The following is a 17,180-nucleotide window of genomic DNA, read 5'->3' on the forward strand; positions in this document are numbered from 1 at the left end:
AACAGCAAATATTTCTCTCATTCCCAACAATACACAGCAGCGATGCACATTCTCCAGTTACATAGCGCCGCTAATGCAATAACATGTCCCAAGGTCACAGGAGAGTTACAAGACCCCATTCGGGGTATTGTGAGCAGGTTTGGGCCCCATATCTAAAGAAGGATGTGCTAGCCTTGGAAAGGGTCCAGAGGAGGTTTACAAGACTGATCCCTGGAATGAAGAGCTTGATGTATGAGGAACGGTTGCGGACTCTAGGTCTGTACTCATTGGAGTTTAGAAGGATGAAGGGGGATTTTATTGAAACTTACAGGACACTGCGAGGCCTGAATAGAGTGGACATTGAGAGGATGTTTCAAATAGTAGGAAAAACTAGAACCAGAGGGCACAGCCTCAGACTGAAGGGGCGATCCTTTAAAACAGAGATCAGGAGGAATTTCTTCAGCCAGAGAGTGGTGAATCTGTGGAACTCTTTGCCGCAGAAGGCTGTGGAGGCCAAATAACTGAGTGACTTTAAGACAGAGATAGATAGGTTCTTGATTAATAAGGGGATCAGGGGTTATGGGGAGAAGGCAGGAAAATGGGGAAGAGAAGAATATCAGCCATGTTTGAATAGCGGTGCAGACTCGATGGGCCGAGTGGCCTAATTCTGCTCCTATATCTTATGGTCTTATGGTCTAAAACAACAGTTGACAATAAGCCAAAGAAATATTAGGACAGGTAATGAAAAGAGTGCTCAAAAGATGTAGTTGGCATCTTTTTAAAAAAAAAAAAATAAGTGGAAGCAGGGGCAGAATAGTTTGGGGATGGAATTCCAGAGCTTAGAGCCCAGATGACTGAAGGCCTAGCTACCAATGATTGGGTGGAGAATGCAAGGGTGGGGTGGGATGTACAAGAGGCCAAAGTTGTAGAGTTGGAGAGAGCAGGTTGCTGACTGGGAGCTAATGTAGATCAGTGACCACAAGGAGATCAGTGAACCAGGTGGGCTTTTACAACAATTGACAATGATTTCATAGTCACCATTACTGAAATTAGCTCGCAATTCCGGATTTTGTTAATTGAATTAGAATTCAAATTCGATCAGCTGCCGGGGTGGGATTTGAACCCTCTTCATTAGAGAAACTAGCCTGGGCCCCTGGTTTGCTAATTCAATGGCATTACCACTGAGCCACTGGGGAACAACAGGAGCAATTTGCGCAGGGGTGAGAAGAGATGCCACTGCAGGGAGTTTCTCTGGCTAGATTCATAAAAACGTAAATCAGACAAAGGCAGTCAAACTCAGCTGGCCAAGATCGGAGAACACCGGCGCGGGATAGTTTGACGATTTGGGTCAAAGACTGCAAAGAGGCTGAAAGGGATGAGAAGTTACCACACTTACACTTTGTAACTTTTTCTTCTGGCCAAATACCCAATTGCAGGGAGCCATACATGGAATTCTGGGAAAGGTGGGTACAGATTTGGGAGGTGACAACAAAGTCCTTGATGAGGAAAGGGAGTTTGACGATGAGGCAGTAGTTTGCTCTGACACAACGATCAATGTCAGTTTCCTTTTGAGACAAAGGCAGGGATGATGGCAGATTTGAAAAAGGGGCACAGTAAGAAGTCTTACAACACCAGGTTAAAGTCCAACAGGTTTGTTTCAAACACTAGCTTTCGGAGTACTGCTCCTTCCTCAGGTGAATGTAGAGGTATGCCTCTTCATTCACCGGAGGAAGGAGCAGTGCTCCGAAAGCTAGTGTTTGAAACAAACCTGTTGGACTTTAACCTGGTGTTGTAAGACTTCTTACTGTGATCACCCCAGTCTAACGCCGACATCTCCACATCATGAAAAAGGAGGGTTAGGATTAGGAAAAAGGTATCGAGGGTGGCATGTGGCGCATTGGATAGCACCGGGACTGCGGTGCTGAGGACCCGGGTTCGAATCTCGGCCCTGGGTCACTGTCCGTGTGGAGTTTGCACATTCTCCCCTTGTCCGCATGGGTTTCGCCCCCACAACCCAAAGATGTGCAGTTAGGTGGATTGGCCGCGCTAAATTGCCCCTTAATTGGAAAAATAAATAATTGGGTACTCTAAATTTATAGAAAAAAAAAGGAAAACAGTATTCGAGGAGAGCAGCTATTTATAAGATCGGCAAGCAAGCGGCCAGGAAGGAAAATTGGGAATAAATCAGTAGCTTATTGGGAATAGGGAGAATAGAGAGAGCAGCGAGTGGTTCCTATGGACCAGATAAGCTTGGAGAGGGAAGGTACAGGGGAACAAAATGTGCAAGTTCCAGTCTCGGGCAGTGGGAACTTCAGGGGTGACCTATTGGGGAAAGGTGACCAAGGTAGCCGAATGGATGACCTCAACCTTGGTGACAAAGATGATCTTTCACTCCTCGCACTTTAAGGTTCGAGGTGAGGATTTAAAGAAGACAGGAGTTAGTGGAGAGAAAATAAAAGAGCTAGGGGATAACTTTCCATTCCAGGATGAGTCTAGAATAGAGAGTCGTTCTCGCAGAGGAGAGTTGGGTCTGAGTGCTTGATGTGGTCCCAATAGCCCTTGCGATTGTGCATCAAGAACATTCAAATCAAAGTCCCTTAGAGGTAAGGGAGCAAAACATGGGGGCCTTACCAAGAATAGCGTGCAAAAAGTTCAGACAGAAAGAAAACAAGTCCCTGGGTTCCTTCTTGCTATTATGATCCAGTGACTCGTATGTGAGTGGGTGTCAGATTGAGGTCAACGTTAGGCTGGAGCATGATGTAACATCAAAGTCACCTAGCTTTCTGACATTTTCTCTTTCAGCTCAGATTGAAGAATAGGTACCCGGGCAAGGTAAATTTTAATGGAGAACTGTTATCACCTGAGGGACTGTACCCAAATCTTGAGGGTGGGGGCAGGGAAAATAAATAACTTCAAAGTAAATATGTTTTGGGAGGCAGAAATGCAACAGTTCATCTTAAAGTAAAGTCACCACAGTCCCAGGTGACCACAGGCTGCTTTCCCCTTTGAGAAGGAAGAGCTGACTGGTGGTGATTTAACCTGAGGATCACCACACCTCAGGCGAGGGGCGAGGTTGAGGAGGTGGGGCCTTCATGAATAGCCTCAGCCGGTACGGGAATTGAACCCTCTGCATTACAAACCAGCTGCCAGCCAACTGAGGTAAACCAGCCCCTCTCTGTTCATTCATAACATTTATCCAAACAAAATAGTTTCTTCACAAGACCCAAGAGCTCGGAAATCTTACCTTAATCGTAGCAGCTCTTCCATGTCCTTGCACATTTTCCGGCCTTCCTGTAATCGCTCCAGTAAGACCTCATGCCCAATATAACTAGTGAATTCTGGGCACTGTGGAAGCAAGCAAAAGGATAGGGTTTACAAAACTTCCAAAAGTTTAAATTTCCCCCTTCCACTTTTAACTGCTCCTCAAAGTCACCAAGCCCCACATCTACTTCAACTGCAAATAAACCAGGTTGTTGTCCGCAAATCTACCCAGCGCAGATCCTAACCAGTCAGGAATGATGAGAGACAGCTTCCTTCCCTCTGCCAGGCAATTGAGGCACTATTAATAACCCTCGAGCTGAAATACTAGCCCAGGCACACACATTATCAGGGGAGTGTCGAGACCTCTCATAAACCCCACCGCCATCGGTCAACTCAGCCCGGAATGGCCAGTAAACCTGCTTCCGCTCCTATTATTTAGTTCCACATTGGACCTTTAGCCCACCCATGCTCGGGGAGGCAGAGGAGGAGGAGGACAAAAAAAAAATAGGGAAGTCCTATATCGTGTGGAAGTGTTTTAAGGTTCTCCTCGCGAAACCACCAGTTTGGGCTTCGTAACCAACAGTGAAATCAAACCATGAGTCACAGATGGTCAAATGGTTCACCCCTGTTGTAATAAGAAGGTTTTTTTAAAAAAGGACTTTCTCCTCATCATCTCAAAATCTTCATCTGGTGTTTGCTTTTTTAAAAAATATATATTTTATTAAAGTTTTCAAACGCAATTTTTTCCCTTACAAATCAAAGAAATAAAAATACAAGTAACATGATAACTGCAATATAACATTGTGTAACTAACATGGTAAACTAACCAAATAACACGAAGTAATACTCCCCCCCCTCCCCCTCTCCCCCTCCAAAAACCCAAACAATTTACCCCCCCCCCCACCCCCCCGCTTCCCCCTGGGTCGCTGCTGCTGGTCATTTATCTTCCCTCTAACGTTGCGCTAGGTAGTCGAGGAACGGTTGCCACCGCCTGGTGAACCCTTGAGCCGATCCTCTCAGCGCAAACTTCATCTGCTCCAGTTTTATGAACCCCGCCATATCGTTTATCCAGGCCTCCAGTCCGGGGGGTTTCGCTTCCTTCCACATGAGTAAAATCCTACGCCGGGCTACTAGGGACGCAAAGGCCACAACATCGGCCTCTTTCGCCTCCTGCACTCCCGGCTCATCCGCAACTCCAAATAAAGCTATCCCCCAGCCTGGTTTGACCCGGACCTTCACCACCTTCGAGATCACTCCCGTCACTCCCCTCCAATACCCCTCCAGTGCCGGACACAACCAAAACATATGTGTGTGGTTCGCCGGGCTTCCCCCGCACCTCCCACACTTGTCCTCCACTCCGAAGAACCTGCTCAACCTTGCTCCCATTATATGTGCTCTATGTAGCACCTTAAATTGGATCAGGCTAAGCCTGGCACACGAGGAAGAGGAATTTACCCTGCTTAGGGCATCAGCCCACAAACCCTCCTCAATCTCCTCCCCGAGCTCTTCTTCCCATTTTCCCTTCAGTTCGCCCACCAGCTCCTCCCCCTCTTCTCTCATCTCCCGGTATATCTCTGACACTTTGCCCTCCCCGACCCACACCCCCGAAAGCACCCTGTCCTGGATCCCTTGTGTCGGGAGCAGCGGAAATTCCCTCACCAGTTGTTTCGTGAACGCTCTCACCTGCATATATCTAAAGAAATTTCCCCGGGGCAGCTCATACTTTTCCTCAAGCGCTCCCAAGCTCGCAAACGTCCCGTCTATAAATAAATCTCCCACTCTCCTGATTCCTACCCGGTGCCAGCTCTGGAATCCTCCGTCCAGCCTCCCTGGGGCAAACCTATGGTTGTTCCCGATTGGGGACCACACCGAGGCTCCCAGCACACCCCTCTGTCGCCTCCATTGCCCCCAGATACTTAATGTTGCCGCCACCACTGGGTTCGTGGTAAATTTTTGGGGGGAGAGCGGTAGTGGCGCCATCACCAGCGCTTTTAAACTCGTCCCTTTACAGGACTTCATCTCCAATCTTTTCCACCCCGCTCCCTCTCCCTCTATCATCCATTTACGAATCATCGCCACATTGGCGGCCCAGTAGTAGTCGCCCAAATTCGGCAACGCCAGTCCCCCTCTGTCTCTACTACGTTGTAGGAACCCCCTCCTTACCCTCGGGACCTTTCCTGCCCACACGAAGCTCGTGATGCTCCTATCTATTTTTTTTTTTTTTAAAAAGGCCTTAGTGATCAGTATAGGGAGACATTGGAACACAAATAGGAACCTCGGGAGGACCATCATCTTAATTGCCTGCACTCTGCCCGCCAGTGACAGCCTTTTGAAATCCTCTTCCATTTGTTCCACCAGTCGTATCAGATTAAGTCTGTGTAAGGTTCCCCAGCTCCTGGCTATCTGAATCCCCAGGTATCGGAAGTTTCTTTCCACTCTCCTTAGCGGTAGGCCATCTATCCCTCTACTCTGGTCCCCAGGGTGTATCACAAAAAGCTCACTCTTTCCCATGTTAAGCCTCTATCCTGAAAAATCTCCAAACTCCCTCAATATCTGCATGACCTCTGTCATCCCCCCCACTGGGTCCGTCACATACAGCAGTAGGTCATCCGCGTAGAGTGACACTCGGTGTTCCTCTCCCCCTCTAATCACCCCTTCCATTCTCTGGAGTCTCTCAGATCTATGGCCAGTGGTTCAATTGCCAACGCGAACAGTAATGGGGACAACGGGCATCCCTGTCTTGTTCCCTTGTATAGTCAAAAATACTCCGACCTTTGCCGACCTGTGACCACACTTGCCGTTGGGGCCCCATAGAGGAGTTTAACCCAGCTGACAAACCCGTCCCCGAACCTCCTCAGCACCTTCCGTAGATACTCCCACTCCACCCTATCAAATGCCTTCTCTGCATCCATTGCCGCCGCTATCTCTGCCTCCCCCTCTACTGGGGGCATCATTATCACCCCTAATAGCCGTCGGACGTTGACATTTAGTTGTCTCCCCTTTACGAACCCTGTCTGGTCTTCGTGCACCACCCCCGAGACACAATCCTCTATCCTCGTTGCCAGCATCTTTGCTAGCAGCTTGGCGTCCACATTTAGCAGTGAGATAGGCCTATAGGACCCGCACTGCAGCGGATCTTTATCCCGCTTCAAGATTAGCGATATCGTCGCCTCCGACATTGTCGGGGGTAGGGTCCCCCCTTCTCTGGCCTCGTTAAAGGTCCTTACCAGCAGCGTGGCCAACAAGTCCACATATTTTCTATAAAATTCCACCGGGAACCCATCTGGTCCCGGGGCCTTCCCTGCCTGCATGTTCCCCAACCCCTTGGTAACCTCGTCCACCCCAATCGGCGCCCCCAGGCCTTCCACCTCCTGCTCCTCCACCCTCGGGAACCTTAATTGGTCCAAAAACTGCCACATCTCCTCTTTTCCCTCCTGGGGTTGGGACCTATAAAGTCTCTCGTAAAAGGTCTTAAACACCTCGTTTATCTTCCCTGCTCTCCGCACCGTAGCTCCCTTTTCATCCCTAATTCCCCCTATCTCCCTCGCCGCTGTCCTCTTTCGCAGCTGATGGGCCAACAGGCGACTCGCCTTTTCCCCATATTCATATCTCATCCCCTGTGCCTTCGTCCACTGTGCCTCCGCCCTCCTTGTGGTCAACAGATCGAACTCCGTCTGGAGTCGTCGCCTCTCCCTGTATAGTCCTTCCTCCGGGGCCTCCGCGTATTCTTTATCTATCCTCAAAATCTCCCCCTGTAGTCTTTCCCTTTCCTTGGCCTCTATTTTCCCCTTGTGGGCCCTGATGGAGATCAGCTCTCCTCTGACCACCGCCTTTAGTGCTTCCCATACTACTCCCACTCGGACCTCCCCGTCGTCATTGGCCTCCAGGTATCTTTCGATACATCCCCCGCACCCTTCGGCAGACTCCCTCATCCACCAGTAATCCCACATCCAGTCGCCAGAGTGGACGCTGCTCCCTCTCCTCTCCTAGTTCCAGGTCCACCCAGTGTGGGGCATGATCTGAAACAGCTATGGCTGAATACTCAGTTCCTTCCACCCTCGAGATCAGTGACCTTCCCAAATCAAAGAAATCTATCCGGGAATACACCTTGTGAACATGGGAGAAGAAGAACTCTTTGGCCTTCGGCCTAACAAATTGCCACGGATCCACTCCCCCCATTTGGTCCATAAACCCCCTAAGCACCTTGGCCGCTGCCGGCCTTCTTCCGGTCCTAGATCTAGATCTATCTAACCCTGGGTCCAACACGGTGTTGATGTCCCCCCCCATTATCAGGTTTCCTACCTCCAGGTCCGGGATACATCCCAGCATCCGCTTCATAAATCCCGCATCATCCCAATTCGGGGCATATACGTTAACCAACACGACCTCCATTCCCTCCAGTCTGCCACTCACCATCACATATCTGCCTCCGCTGTCTGCTACAATGTTCCTAGCCTCGAATGACACCTGTTTCCCCACCAGTATGGCCACCCCTCTGTTCTTTGCATCCAGCCCTGAGTGGAACACCTGTCCCACCCATCCTTTCCTTAACCTCACTTGGTCCGCCACCTTCAGGTGCGCCTCCTGAAGCATAGCCACGTCTGCCCTCAGTCCTTTCAAGTGCGCGAACACTCAGGCCCTTTTAATCGACCCATTTAGGCCTCTCACGTTCCACGTGATCAGCTGAACGGGGGGGGCTACCTGCCCCCTTCCCGTGTCGACTAGCCATCACCCTCTCTAGGCCAGTCCCACGTCCCGCGCACCCACCCGTTCCCCAGGCGGCGCATTCCCGCCCCGACCACCCTTTCTTTTACCAGTTCCGCTTTGATTTCTGCAGCAGCAACACAGTTATCCCCCCCCCCCCCCCTAGATCCCCATCTAGCATGATTGCTCCCCCCATATTGCTTCCAAAAGTCAGCTGACTTCAACTGACCCCGGCTTCTCCCGCTCTCTCCTTGACCCCCCCGTGTGGGGAACTCCCATCCACCTTGCGCCTATCTTCCCGCCATCATCTTTCTGGCGCGGGAACAAGAACAGTAAGCCCCGTGTTCTCTATAGTTGTCCCGCCCCTCGTGGCACAGCTCCCTCTGCCGCCCCACTCCCATTCCCCATCCCCCGCCTATGTCTCTTCTTCCCCCCCACTGCCGCCCACATTTCTTAGTGTCCCCCCCTCCCCAGTTTACATCTCTATATACATCGGCATTGTCATTTCCCCTCTAACATCAGTCCCTCAGTTCTGATTCAATTTCTCGTTTTTAATGAAGGTCCATGCTTCTTCCGCCGTTTCGAAGTAGTGATGCCTCTCCTGGTGCGTGACCCACAGTCGCGCCGGCTGCAGCATCCCGAACTTCACCTTCTTCTTGTGTAGCACCTCCTTGGCTCGATTAAAACTCGCCCTCCTTCTCGCCACCTCCGCACTCCAATCCTGGTACACCCGTATCACCGCATTCTCCCATCTACTGCTTCGTACCTTTTTGGCCCATCTCAGAACCACCTCTCTGTCGTTGAAGCGATGAAATCGCACGATCGTCGCCCTAGGTGGTTCTCCCGCCTTTGGTCTCCTCGCAGGGACCTGATGAGCCCCTTCCACTTCCAAGGGGCCCGAGGGGGCCTCAGCTCCCATTAGCGAGCGTATCATCGTGCTCACGTAAGCCCCGCCGTCCGCTCCTTCCACTCCCTCGGGGAGACCCAGGATCCGGAGGTTCTTTCTCCGTGATCTGTTTTCTAGGACTTCAATCCTTTCGATGCACTTTTTGTGGAGCGCCTCATGAGTCTGCGTTTTGACCGCCAGGCCCAGGATCTCGTCTTCGTTGTCCGTCACCTTCTGCTCCACCACGCGGAGCTCCATCTCCTGGGTCTTTTGTGCCTCCTTAAGCCCCTCAATTGCCTGTAGCATCGGGGCCAGCACCTCCTTCTTAAGCAGCTCCACACACCATCTCAAAAAATTTTCTTGGTCCGGCCCCCATGTCGCCTGGGCTCTCTCCGCCGCCATCTTGCTCCTTTTTTCTTCTGCCCCTGTCCTCGAGGATTCTTCGCGATCTGGCCGCCACCGCCGATATTTTTCTTTTTCATTGGGGGGGGGGGGGACCTCCCTATTGTCTCACCCCACACCGGGTTTCGTCCCGAAAAAATTCCCCGTTGGGGCTCTTAAAAGAGCCCGAAGGTCCGTTCGAGCTGGAGCCGCCGAAACGTGCGGCTTAGCTGGTCATCGCCGCAACCGGAAGTCCCAGAACGCCCTGGTGTTTGCTTTTGAATAACGAGGGACTTTGGTTGAATATTTCTCACCTGCATGGGACCAACAAAGTATATTTAGCGCAGTTACACCTGGTTACAGCCAGTGATAAGCCAAGTATTTTGTGCATGAGCAAGGATTCTTGTGCAACAAGCAAAAAAAAAACCTTACTCCCAACTCGTCACTCAGCACTTAATCGTTACACCAAAGTATTTCAGTCACCAACATCAACATAAAGTATAAAAGAGAACAGTTAATCAGAGTTCATTTGTTACATCATTTCTTCCCCAGCTCTCCCGAAAGTGATGGCATGGTCAGGGTACATTCTATTTTGCTAATTATTCAATCCACGTCACTTGGTATCCAGGGTGGGGGGAGATTTAGCTCGGATACTATTTGGGTTGCTTTTGTGAGGGCCACGAAGAATTCAGCACGAGTTTTAAGGATACAAAGTAATAACATTTATTGATAATAACATATATATAACAGCGGCAGCAACTTCCCTTGCTGCACACTCCTTCCTGCTGTTTCCAAACTGGCCAGCTTTATTTATACTTGGAGTTTACTAATAGTTTCTCCGCCCCCCTCATTGGGGAAGCTCATACTCCCACAGGATTGTGGGATTGTCATTAGTCCCCAGCCAATGGTAAGTAGGCAGGTTAGAACATCCCTCCCCCCCCAAAGTCCAAGGAATCCACCGAAGACCCTGGCGAAGGAGGGCGTCGGACTCGTTTTGCCGCAGGCCGGACACCATTTGCACCCGGCGCTGGATCAGGCGGCGTGTAACTAGACGGAGACCGGCGCTTCCGTGATGAACGGCGCAACGGTTGTACATCCACGGCCCGTGGACCCGAGGATTCCCCCTCTGATGCGTCCTGTGTCTCCATCTCGGAGTCAGAGTCTGCTGCCTCCGTCATGTCAGCGTCTCTATCTCCATTCGGTTCTGTAACGACCTGCGCAGGCTTCGAGTGAGGCACCAGTGGAAGATTGTGAGGACTACCTTCCCTTGTCTCTGGTCTCTGCGGCTGTAGAAATGAGCTCCGGGGGCGGGGAATCTTTTGAGGGGATAGTCTTCTGGACCGAACGTGGTCTACATGTTTGCACTGGAGACAACCCTGGGCTTGCACCCGGTAAGATATACCGGTAATCTTGGCGAAATATTACGCCAGGAACCCACTGGGCACCACCAGCAAAATTCCGAACGAACACGGAGTCACCGGGCGCAAACTGCCGAATCGGCCGATGCCGAGAAAATCCCTGTCCCTGCCGTTCTTGTGTGCGGCGTACTTTTGCGCCAATGTCCGGGAAAACCATACTAAGGCGGGTGCGAAGTCTCCAGCCCATTAGGAGTTCTGTGGGAGCTACCCCAGTCACCGCATGGGGGGGTGGTCCTATACGTAAACAAAAAGCGAGCCAGTCTCGTGTCCACTGATCTGGAAGACTGCTTTTTTAGGCCTCTTTTGAATGTCTGCACTGCGCGCTCTGCCAACCCATTTGAAGCCGGGTGGTAAAGGGCAGTGCGGATATGGCGTATGCCGTTCATCTTCGTGAACCTCGCAAACTCCTCACTGGTGAATGGAGTGCCGTTATCCGTGACCAGCACCTCGGGGAGGCCATGCGCACTAAACGACAAACGCATCTTTTCAATTGTTGCGCAGGACGTTGTTCCCTGCATCTTATGCACCTCTAGCCATTTAGACTGGGCGTCAATTAATAGAAGGAACATAGATCCTTGAAAAGGGCCTGCGAAATCTGCATGTAAGCGTGCCCAAGGCCGCCCTGGCCATTCCCAGTGATGTAGAGGCGCTGCCGGCAGAAGCTTCTGATGCTCCTGGCAAATGGAGCAGTTTTGGGTCACCTTCTCAATGTCGGTGTCGAGGCCTGGCCACCATACATAACTCCGGGCCAACATTTCATTTTGGTCACGCCTGGATGCCCATTGTGCAAGTCTGCTAGTATCAGCTCCTGGCCTTTTTCCGGGACAATCACACGCATCCCCCACAAGAGGATGCCGTCTTCCACGCTGAATTCTGACAGCTTGGAGGAAAATGCCCGCAACTCGCCTGGGAGCTGTCTATGCTGCCCACCATGCAGGACTATGTGCCGAACCTTTGACAGGACTGGCTCCGTCTGGGTCCACTCACGGATCTGTGATGCCGTGACAGGCAAGGTGTCCATAAAATTTAGGGTTGCAACCACCTCACCGGTCGTGGGGGTCGACATGGGGCCGGTCGATAAAGGCAATCGGCTCAATGCGTCGGCATTTGCTATCTGCGTTCCTGGTTTGTGCTCCAGAGAATACTCGTATGCAGCAAGCAACAAAGCCCAGCGCTGGATCCGTGCGGAAGTAATGGGCGGTATTGGCTTATCCTCTCTGAAAAGTCCCAGCAGAGGCTTATGATCAGTCACGATAGTGAAATGGCGGCCATACACGTACTGGTGGAAGCGTTTCACCGCAAAAAACACTACCAGGCCCTCCTTCTCGATCTGCGCATACTTTTTCTCCGCTGCAGTCAATGTGCGGGAGGCGAAAGCTATCGGTCGCTTGGCCCCGTTCTCCATCTTGTGGGACAGGGCGGCCCCAATACCATACGGGGGATGCATCACATGTAACGAGCAAAGGCTTTCCAGGATCATAGTGGGTTAGTAACCCAGACAACGACAATTGTTGCTTTTGTCACCGGAAAGCGGTTTCTTGCGGCTGACCCCAAACCCAGGCGTGATTTTTCTTTAGCAGAAGGTGCAACGGGGCCAGCGTAGTTGTCAGATTGGGGAGGAACTTCCCGTAATAGTTTACGAGACCGAGAAAAGAACGAAGATGCAAAGTGTCAGTCGGGGCGGGGGCCTGTTGAATTGCACACACCTTCTCTGTGATGGGGTGCAAACCTTTGTGGTCCACCCGATAGCCTAGGTAGACTACTTCCTTTGCCTGAAATACGCACTTTGTGCAACGTAAACGGACTCCAGCCTCCGAAAGGCGTCTAAGGACAGCCTCCAGATTTTCCAAATGTTCCTGCTCCGACGTCCCTGTAATCAAAACATCATCTAAGTAGACAGCAACACGTGGTAAACCTCTCAAAATGCCCTCCATAACACGTTGAAAAATAGAGCAGGCAGAGGATACTCCAAAGGGCAACCGTGTATATTCATACAGGCCCCGGTGTGTATTAATCGTTACATATGGTCGGGAGGCAGGGTCCAGCTCCAACTGCAGGTAGGCGTGACTCATACCTAATTTTGTGAACGAGAGTCCACCTGCAAGCTTCGCGTAGTGATCCTCTATGCGAGGCATTGGATATCGGTCGAGTCGGGAAGCCGTATTCACTGTAAGTTTATAGTCGCCACACAAGCGAACTGTGGCATCTGGCTTCATTACAGGTACAATTGGTGCTGCCCAGTCAGCAAAACGGACGGGCCTGATAATACCCAAACTCTCCAAATGAGTGAGCTCCCCTTCTACCTTCTCGAGCAAGGCGTAAGGCACCGGGCGCGCCCGGAAATAGCGCGGCGTGGCTCCTGGTTCGACTTGGATACGGGCTACGGCCCCTTTTATTTTCCCCAAACCAGGCTGGAATACATCTGGGTATCGTCCCAGCACCTCAGTCAACCCTTCAGAAACTGTTTGGAGGATGTGCTGCCATTGCAACCGAAAATGGCGCAACCAGTCCCGACCCAACAGGCTGGGCCCATGGCCGCGCACCATGATAAGTGGGAAACGCCCCTCCTGGCGTCCATAAACAACAGGGGTCATTGTAGTTCCTGTAGGTGGCCAACCTGGCCTGTGATACGGTTAATGTAAGGGTCTGTATACCCTGCTTGATGCGGTCGAATGTCCTCTGGGCGATCACGGAGACCGCTGCGCCAGTGTCCAACTCCATCTCAAGCGGGTGGCCATTGACCCATACTGTCACCTTAATGGGGGCCACACGGGGAGCTGCCACACAATGCAGCTGCAGGCAGTCGTCCTCCGTCTCCACGTCCTCAGGAGTAGTCGCCACAGGTTCATCCACATGGAAGGTACGGCCCCTGGGCTGGTCCCAGTTATGGCCCCTCGGCTGGTCCCAGTTTCTGTTGGAACGACGGCGCCTCTGGCGCCCCCAGGACCGCCGTCCGCGACGGGGTCGGCGCCTACAAGTCTGACACGGACATGGCTCCTCATCCATTGGTTCTGGAGAAGGCTCCCTTCGGGGAGGAATGTCCGACGGCCACTGGCGTCGGTCCGGACGTTGCCTCACCCAAGGTACCGCAGGAGTACGTTTTTGGACGGAAGGGGTTGCGCCCCAAGGCATGCACTTCCATTCCCTGTAGCTCCTGCACTCCTCGTTCTGCACTCTCTCGGGACAATACTATTTGAATGGCCTGTTGAAAAGTCAATGTTGGCTCAGCTAACAACTTTCTCTGGGTGGCCGCATTGTTAATACCGCAAACCAAACGGTCGCGTAACATTTCTGACAAGGTCTCACCATAGTCACAGTACTCCGCAATCCTGCGTAGCCTGGATAGAAAATCGGCAAGGGATTCTCCAGGGGTCCTCTCAGCGGTATTAAACCGGTAACGCTGGACTATCGTGGACGGGGTTGGGTTAAAATGTTGCCCCACTATATTCACAAGTTCATCAAACGTTTTGGTGTCCGGCGCAGCTGGGTAAGTAAGGCTCCTAATCACCCCAAACGTATGCGGGCCGCAGGCGGTGAGCAATATGACCACCTGGTGCTCGTTTTCGGTGATATTGTTTGCCCGGAAATAGTAACGCATCCGTTGTGTGTACTGGTTCCAGCTTTCCAGCGCAGCATCAAAAACATCCAAACGTCCGTACAGAGGCATGGTATAATAGAAAACAACTTCCAACCTGTATCCAACAAAAATCCAAGGAGGTGGCTTCAGCAGTGTAGACAGCTATTCACTTTAACCTTCGTCGCCAGTTTTGGGAGGGCCACGAAGAATCAAGCACGAGTTTTAAGGATACAAAGTAATAACATTTATTTACAATAACATATATATATAAAACTGCGGCAGCAACGTCCCTTGCTGCACACTCCTTCCTGCTGTTTCCAAACTGGCCAGCTTTATTTATACTTGGTTACTAATAGTTTCTCCGCCCCCCTCATTGGGGAAGCTCATACTCCCACAGGATTGTGGGATTGTCATTAGTCCCCAGCCAATGGCAAGTAGGCAGGTTATAACAGTTGCATATTCAAAAAATACCAAAGCATTGGGGATCAACTCAGAACATCAAAGGGTCTTGTGTCTACATTCGCTCGGAGGGGAAGGAAATCTTTGCATTCTTTCAGGATTGGTGCAGATCCATGTACGTGATATTATGCCAAAGTGCATTCAATTTGGGTAATACAGCTGAATCAGAATCTTTACAATGCAGGAGGAGGTCATTTGGCTCATTGGGTTTGCACTGGCTTTCCAAAAGAGCATTCGAACTAGTCCCCTCCCCTGCTTTATCCCCGTTATATGCCCTCTAACTGTAGCAGTGTAGATAAGGGGTGTGGGTGGCGCTAGCAAGATTGGAGGCTGTTGCACAAGGCATCAAATAACAGGAAGGACAGGAAAACTCTGTGATGTGCAATGCCACAGCTCAACTAACTGGAGGTGCAGCTACATCGCCAAGAAAAACATTGCCAAAAACCTCCTTTAACTGACGGATCACCACTTAGATTCGGAGCTTACAACAGGTCTACTTGAATGTAAAACGTTGCACTCCAATAAATACAGCCCAATGATATTAACTAAGCAATCACTTGCATTAAGCCACCTACACCAGCACATTCCAATTTCCAGAAACTCTATAAGGCAGTCATTCACTTGGTGTCCCTAATTTGGAAGCAATAGGAACTAGATTTGACAATCAATTTTAGATTGAGCACAAGTGTAGATTTTGTAGAAAACAGCAACATTACAATGGGGGACCACCTCCTAGGTTTGAAGGTATGTGACTCATTGAGAATACTTCTTAGTCTGAACAAACCACAACGGTTAGCCTTTGACTAATCGCACCTGTCACAACACTCCGGGCCAGTGTACGATCAATTCCAGCTCCACCCATCCCGGAGTCACAACACAGGTTAATTAACAAAGAATTCTTATAAAAATACCCCAAAGTCTTGGACCCATGGCTGCCCAATAATTATAGTCACCAGGTTTTTTAAAGATAAATTTAGAGTACCCAATTTGTTTTTTCCCAATTAAGGAGCGATTTAGCGTGGCCAATCCACCTACCCTGCACATCTTTGGGTTGTGGGGGTGAAACCCACGCAGACACGGGGAGAATGTGCAAACTCCACACGGACAGTGACCCGGGTCCGGGATTGAACCCAGGCCTCGGTGCCATGAGGCAGCAGTGCTAACCACTGCGACGCCTTGTTGCCCTTGGATGGTTTTTATTCTAACCTAACTGAAATAATTTCTACTTCAATGTCCATGTCTGAATTAAATTATGGGACTAGCCTAGTAGGCGTTGAGTGTGGGTTACAGTTCACCCGGAGTTCAAGTTGCTGTGGCAGTGTGCACATTTACATGTTGTGGCCGTGGATAGTGATGAGGCTTCAACGTTCTTTCCATCCCATTGGCTGACCAGGAGTCTCTCCCACTCTCACCACCTGCCATTGGCGTGTGTTGGAAAGATTTGCAACTTGACGCCTGATCTGTTTGGCTGTATTATGAATGCACCTTCCTTGGTCATCCAAGTCCTTGTGTGGGACTCTAATCAGGAGGCCACAAATGGCAATATTCAGAGCCACCAAGGGTGGGTAATCAGCCACGCCAATTAGGTTCAAGATAAAGCCTTTGGTGCCCTGCCAGCTGGCGCGAAACTGACTTTGCCGGGCGGCGCATACGCGGAAGCGTCAGCGGCCGCTCACGGCATCCCCGCACATGCGCAGTGGAGGGGGTCTCTTCCGCCTCCGCCATGGTGGAGACCATGGCGAAGGCGGAAGAAAAAGAGTGCCCCCACGGCACAGGCCCGCCCGCGGATCGGTGGGCCCCGAACGTGGGCCAGGCCACCGTGGGGGCGCCCCCTGGGGCCAGATCACCGCGCGCGCCCCCCAGGACCCCGGAGCCCGCCCACGCCGCCTTGTCCCGCCGGTAAGAGAGGTGGTTTAATCCACGCCGGCGGGACAGGCATTCTAGCAGCGGGACTTCGGCCCATCCGGGCTGGAGAATCGCCGGGGGTGGCCCGCCAACCGGCGCGGCGCGATTCCCGTCCCCGCCGAATATCCGGTGCCGGAGAATCCGGCAACCGGTGGGGGCGGGATTCACGCCAGCCCCCGGTGATTCTCCGACCCGGCAGGGGGTCGGAGAATCTCGCCCCAGGTCTCTATCTTTCTGTAGAGAGAGTTGGTTGGTCTGCCTTTGTCTTTTAGGAGAGGAAGTTAGTACGGTTCTGGACTCTGCCTGTACATAGATTCAACCAGGCTCTCTGCCAGTTCAGAAACACACCCTTTCAGGTGAAAAATGGAGAGCAGAGAATAGCAGGCCCTTTCCTGGACTTTCAAGATCAATACTGAAACCAAACACATCCCTTGGAGATCTGAATTTTTTTTCCAGTGGGATTGATCCAATCACTACCTGTTACTGGACAGAGCACAGCCTTTTGAGCCATATCATTAGCCATCAGCCAAATCAATCAAACCGAGTCCCAGTCAATCTCTGCCATTGCTGCTGGTCAGTCTACAGCCCGAGTATGAACCAGCACCGACTA

The 17,180-nt window shown here is 51.3% G+C and overlaps 1 protein-coding gene across 2 annotated transcripts in view; it reads right to left on the reverse strand.

The window, feature by feature from the left end:
- Positions 1-17,180, reverse strand: part of LOC140404359 (proline-serine-threonine phosphatase-interacting protein 1-like) — a 113,807-nt gene that overhangs the window by 74,007 nt on the left and 22,620 nt on the right. For both annotated transcript variants that reach the window (XM_072492782.1, XM_072492781.1), the window contains exon 2: positions 3,224-3,324. In XM_072492782.1, coding sequence (XP_072348883.1) covers positions 3,224-3,324 — 101 coding nt within the window. The remainder of the gene's footprint in view (positions 1-3,223; positions 3,325-17,180) is intronic.

The sequence above is a fragment of the Scyliorhinus torazame genome, chromosome 30 (genome assembly GCF_047496885.1).
Source record: "Scyliorhinus torazame isolate Kashiwa2021f chromosome 30, sScyTor2.1, whole genome shotgun sequence".
Taxonomy (NCBI): domain Eukaryota; kingdom Metazoa; phylum Chordata; class Chondrichthyes; order Carcharhiniformes; family Scyliorhinidae; genus Scyliorhinus; species Scyliorhinus torazame.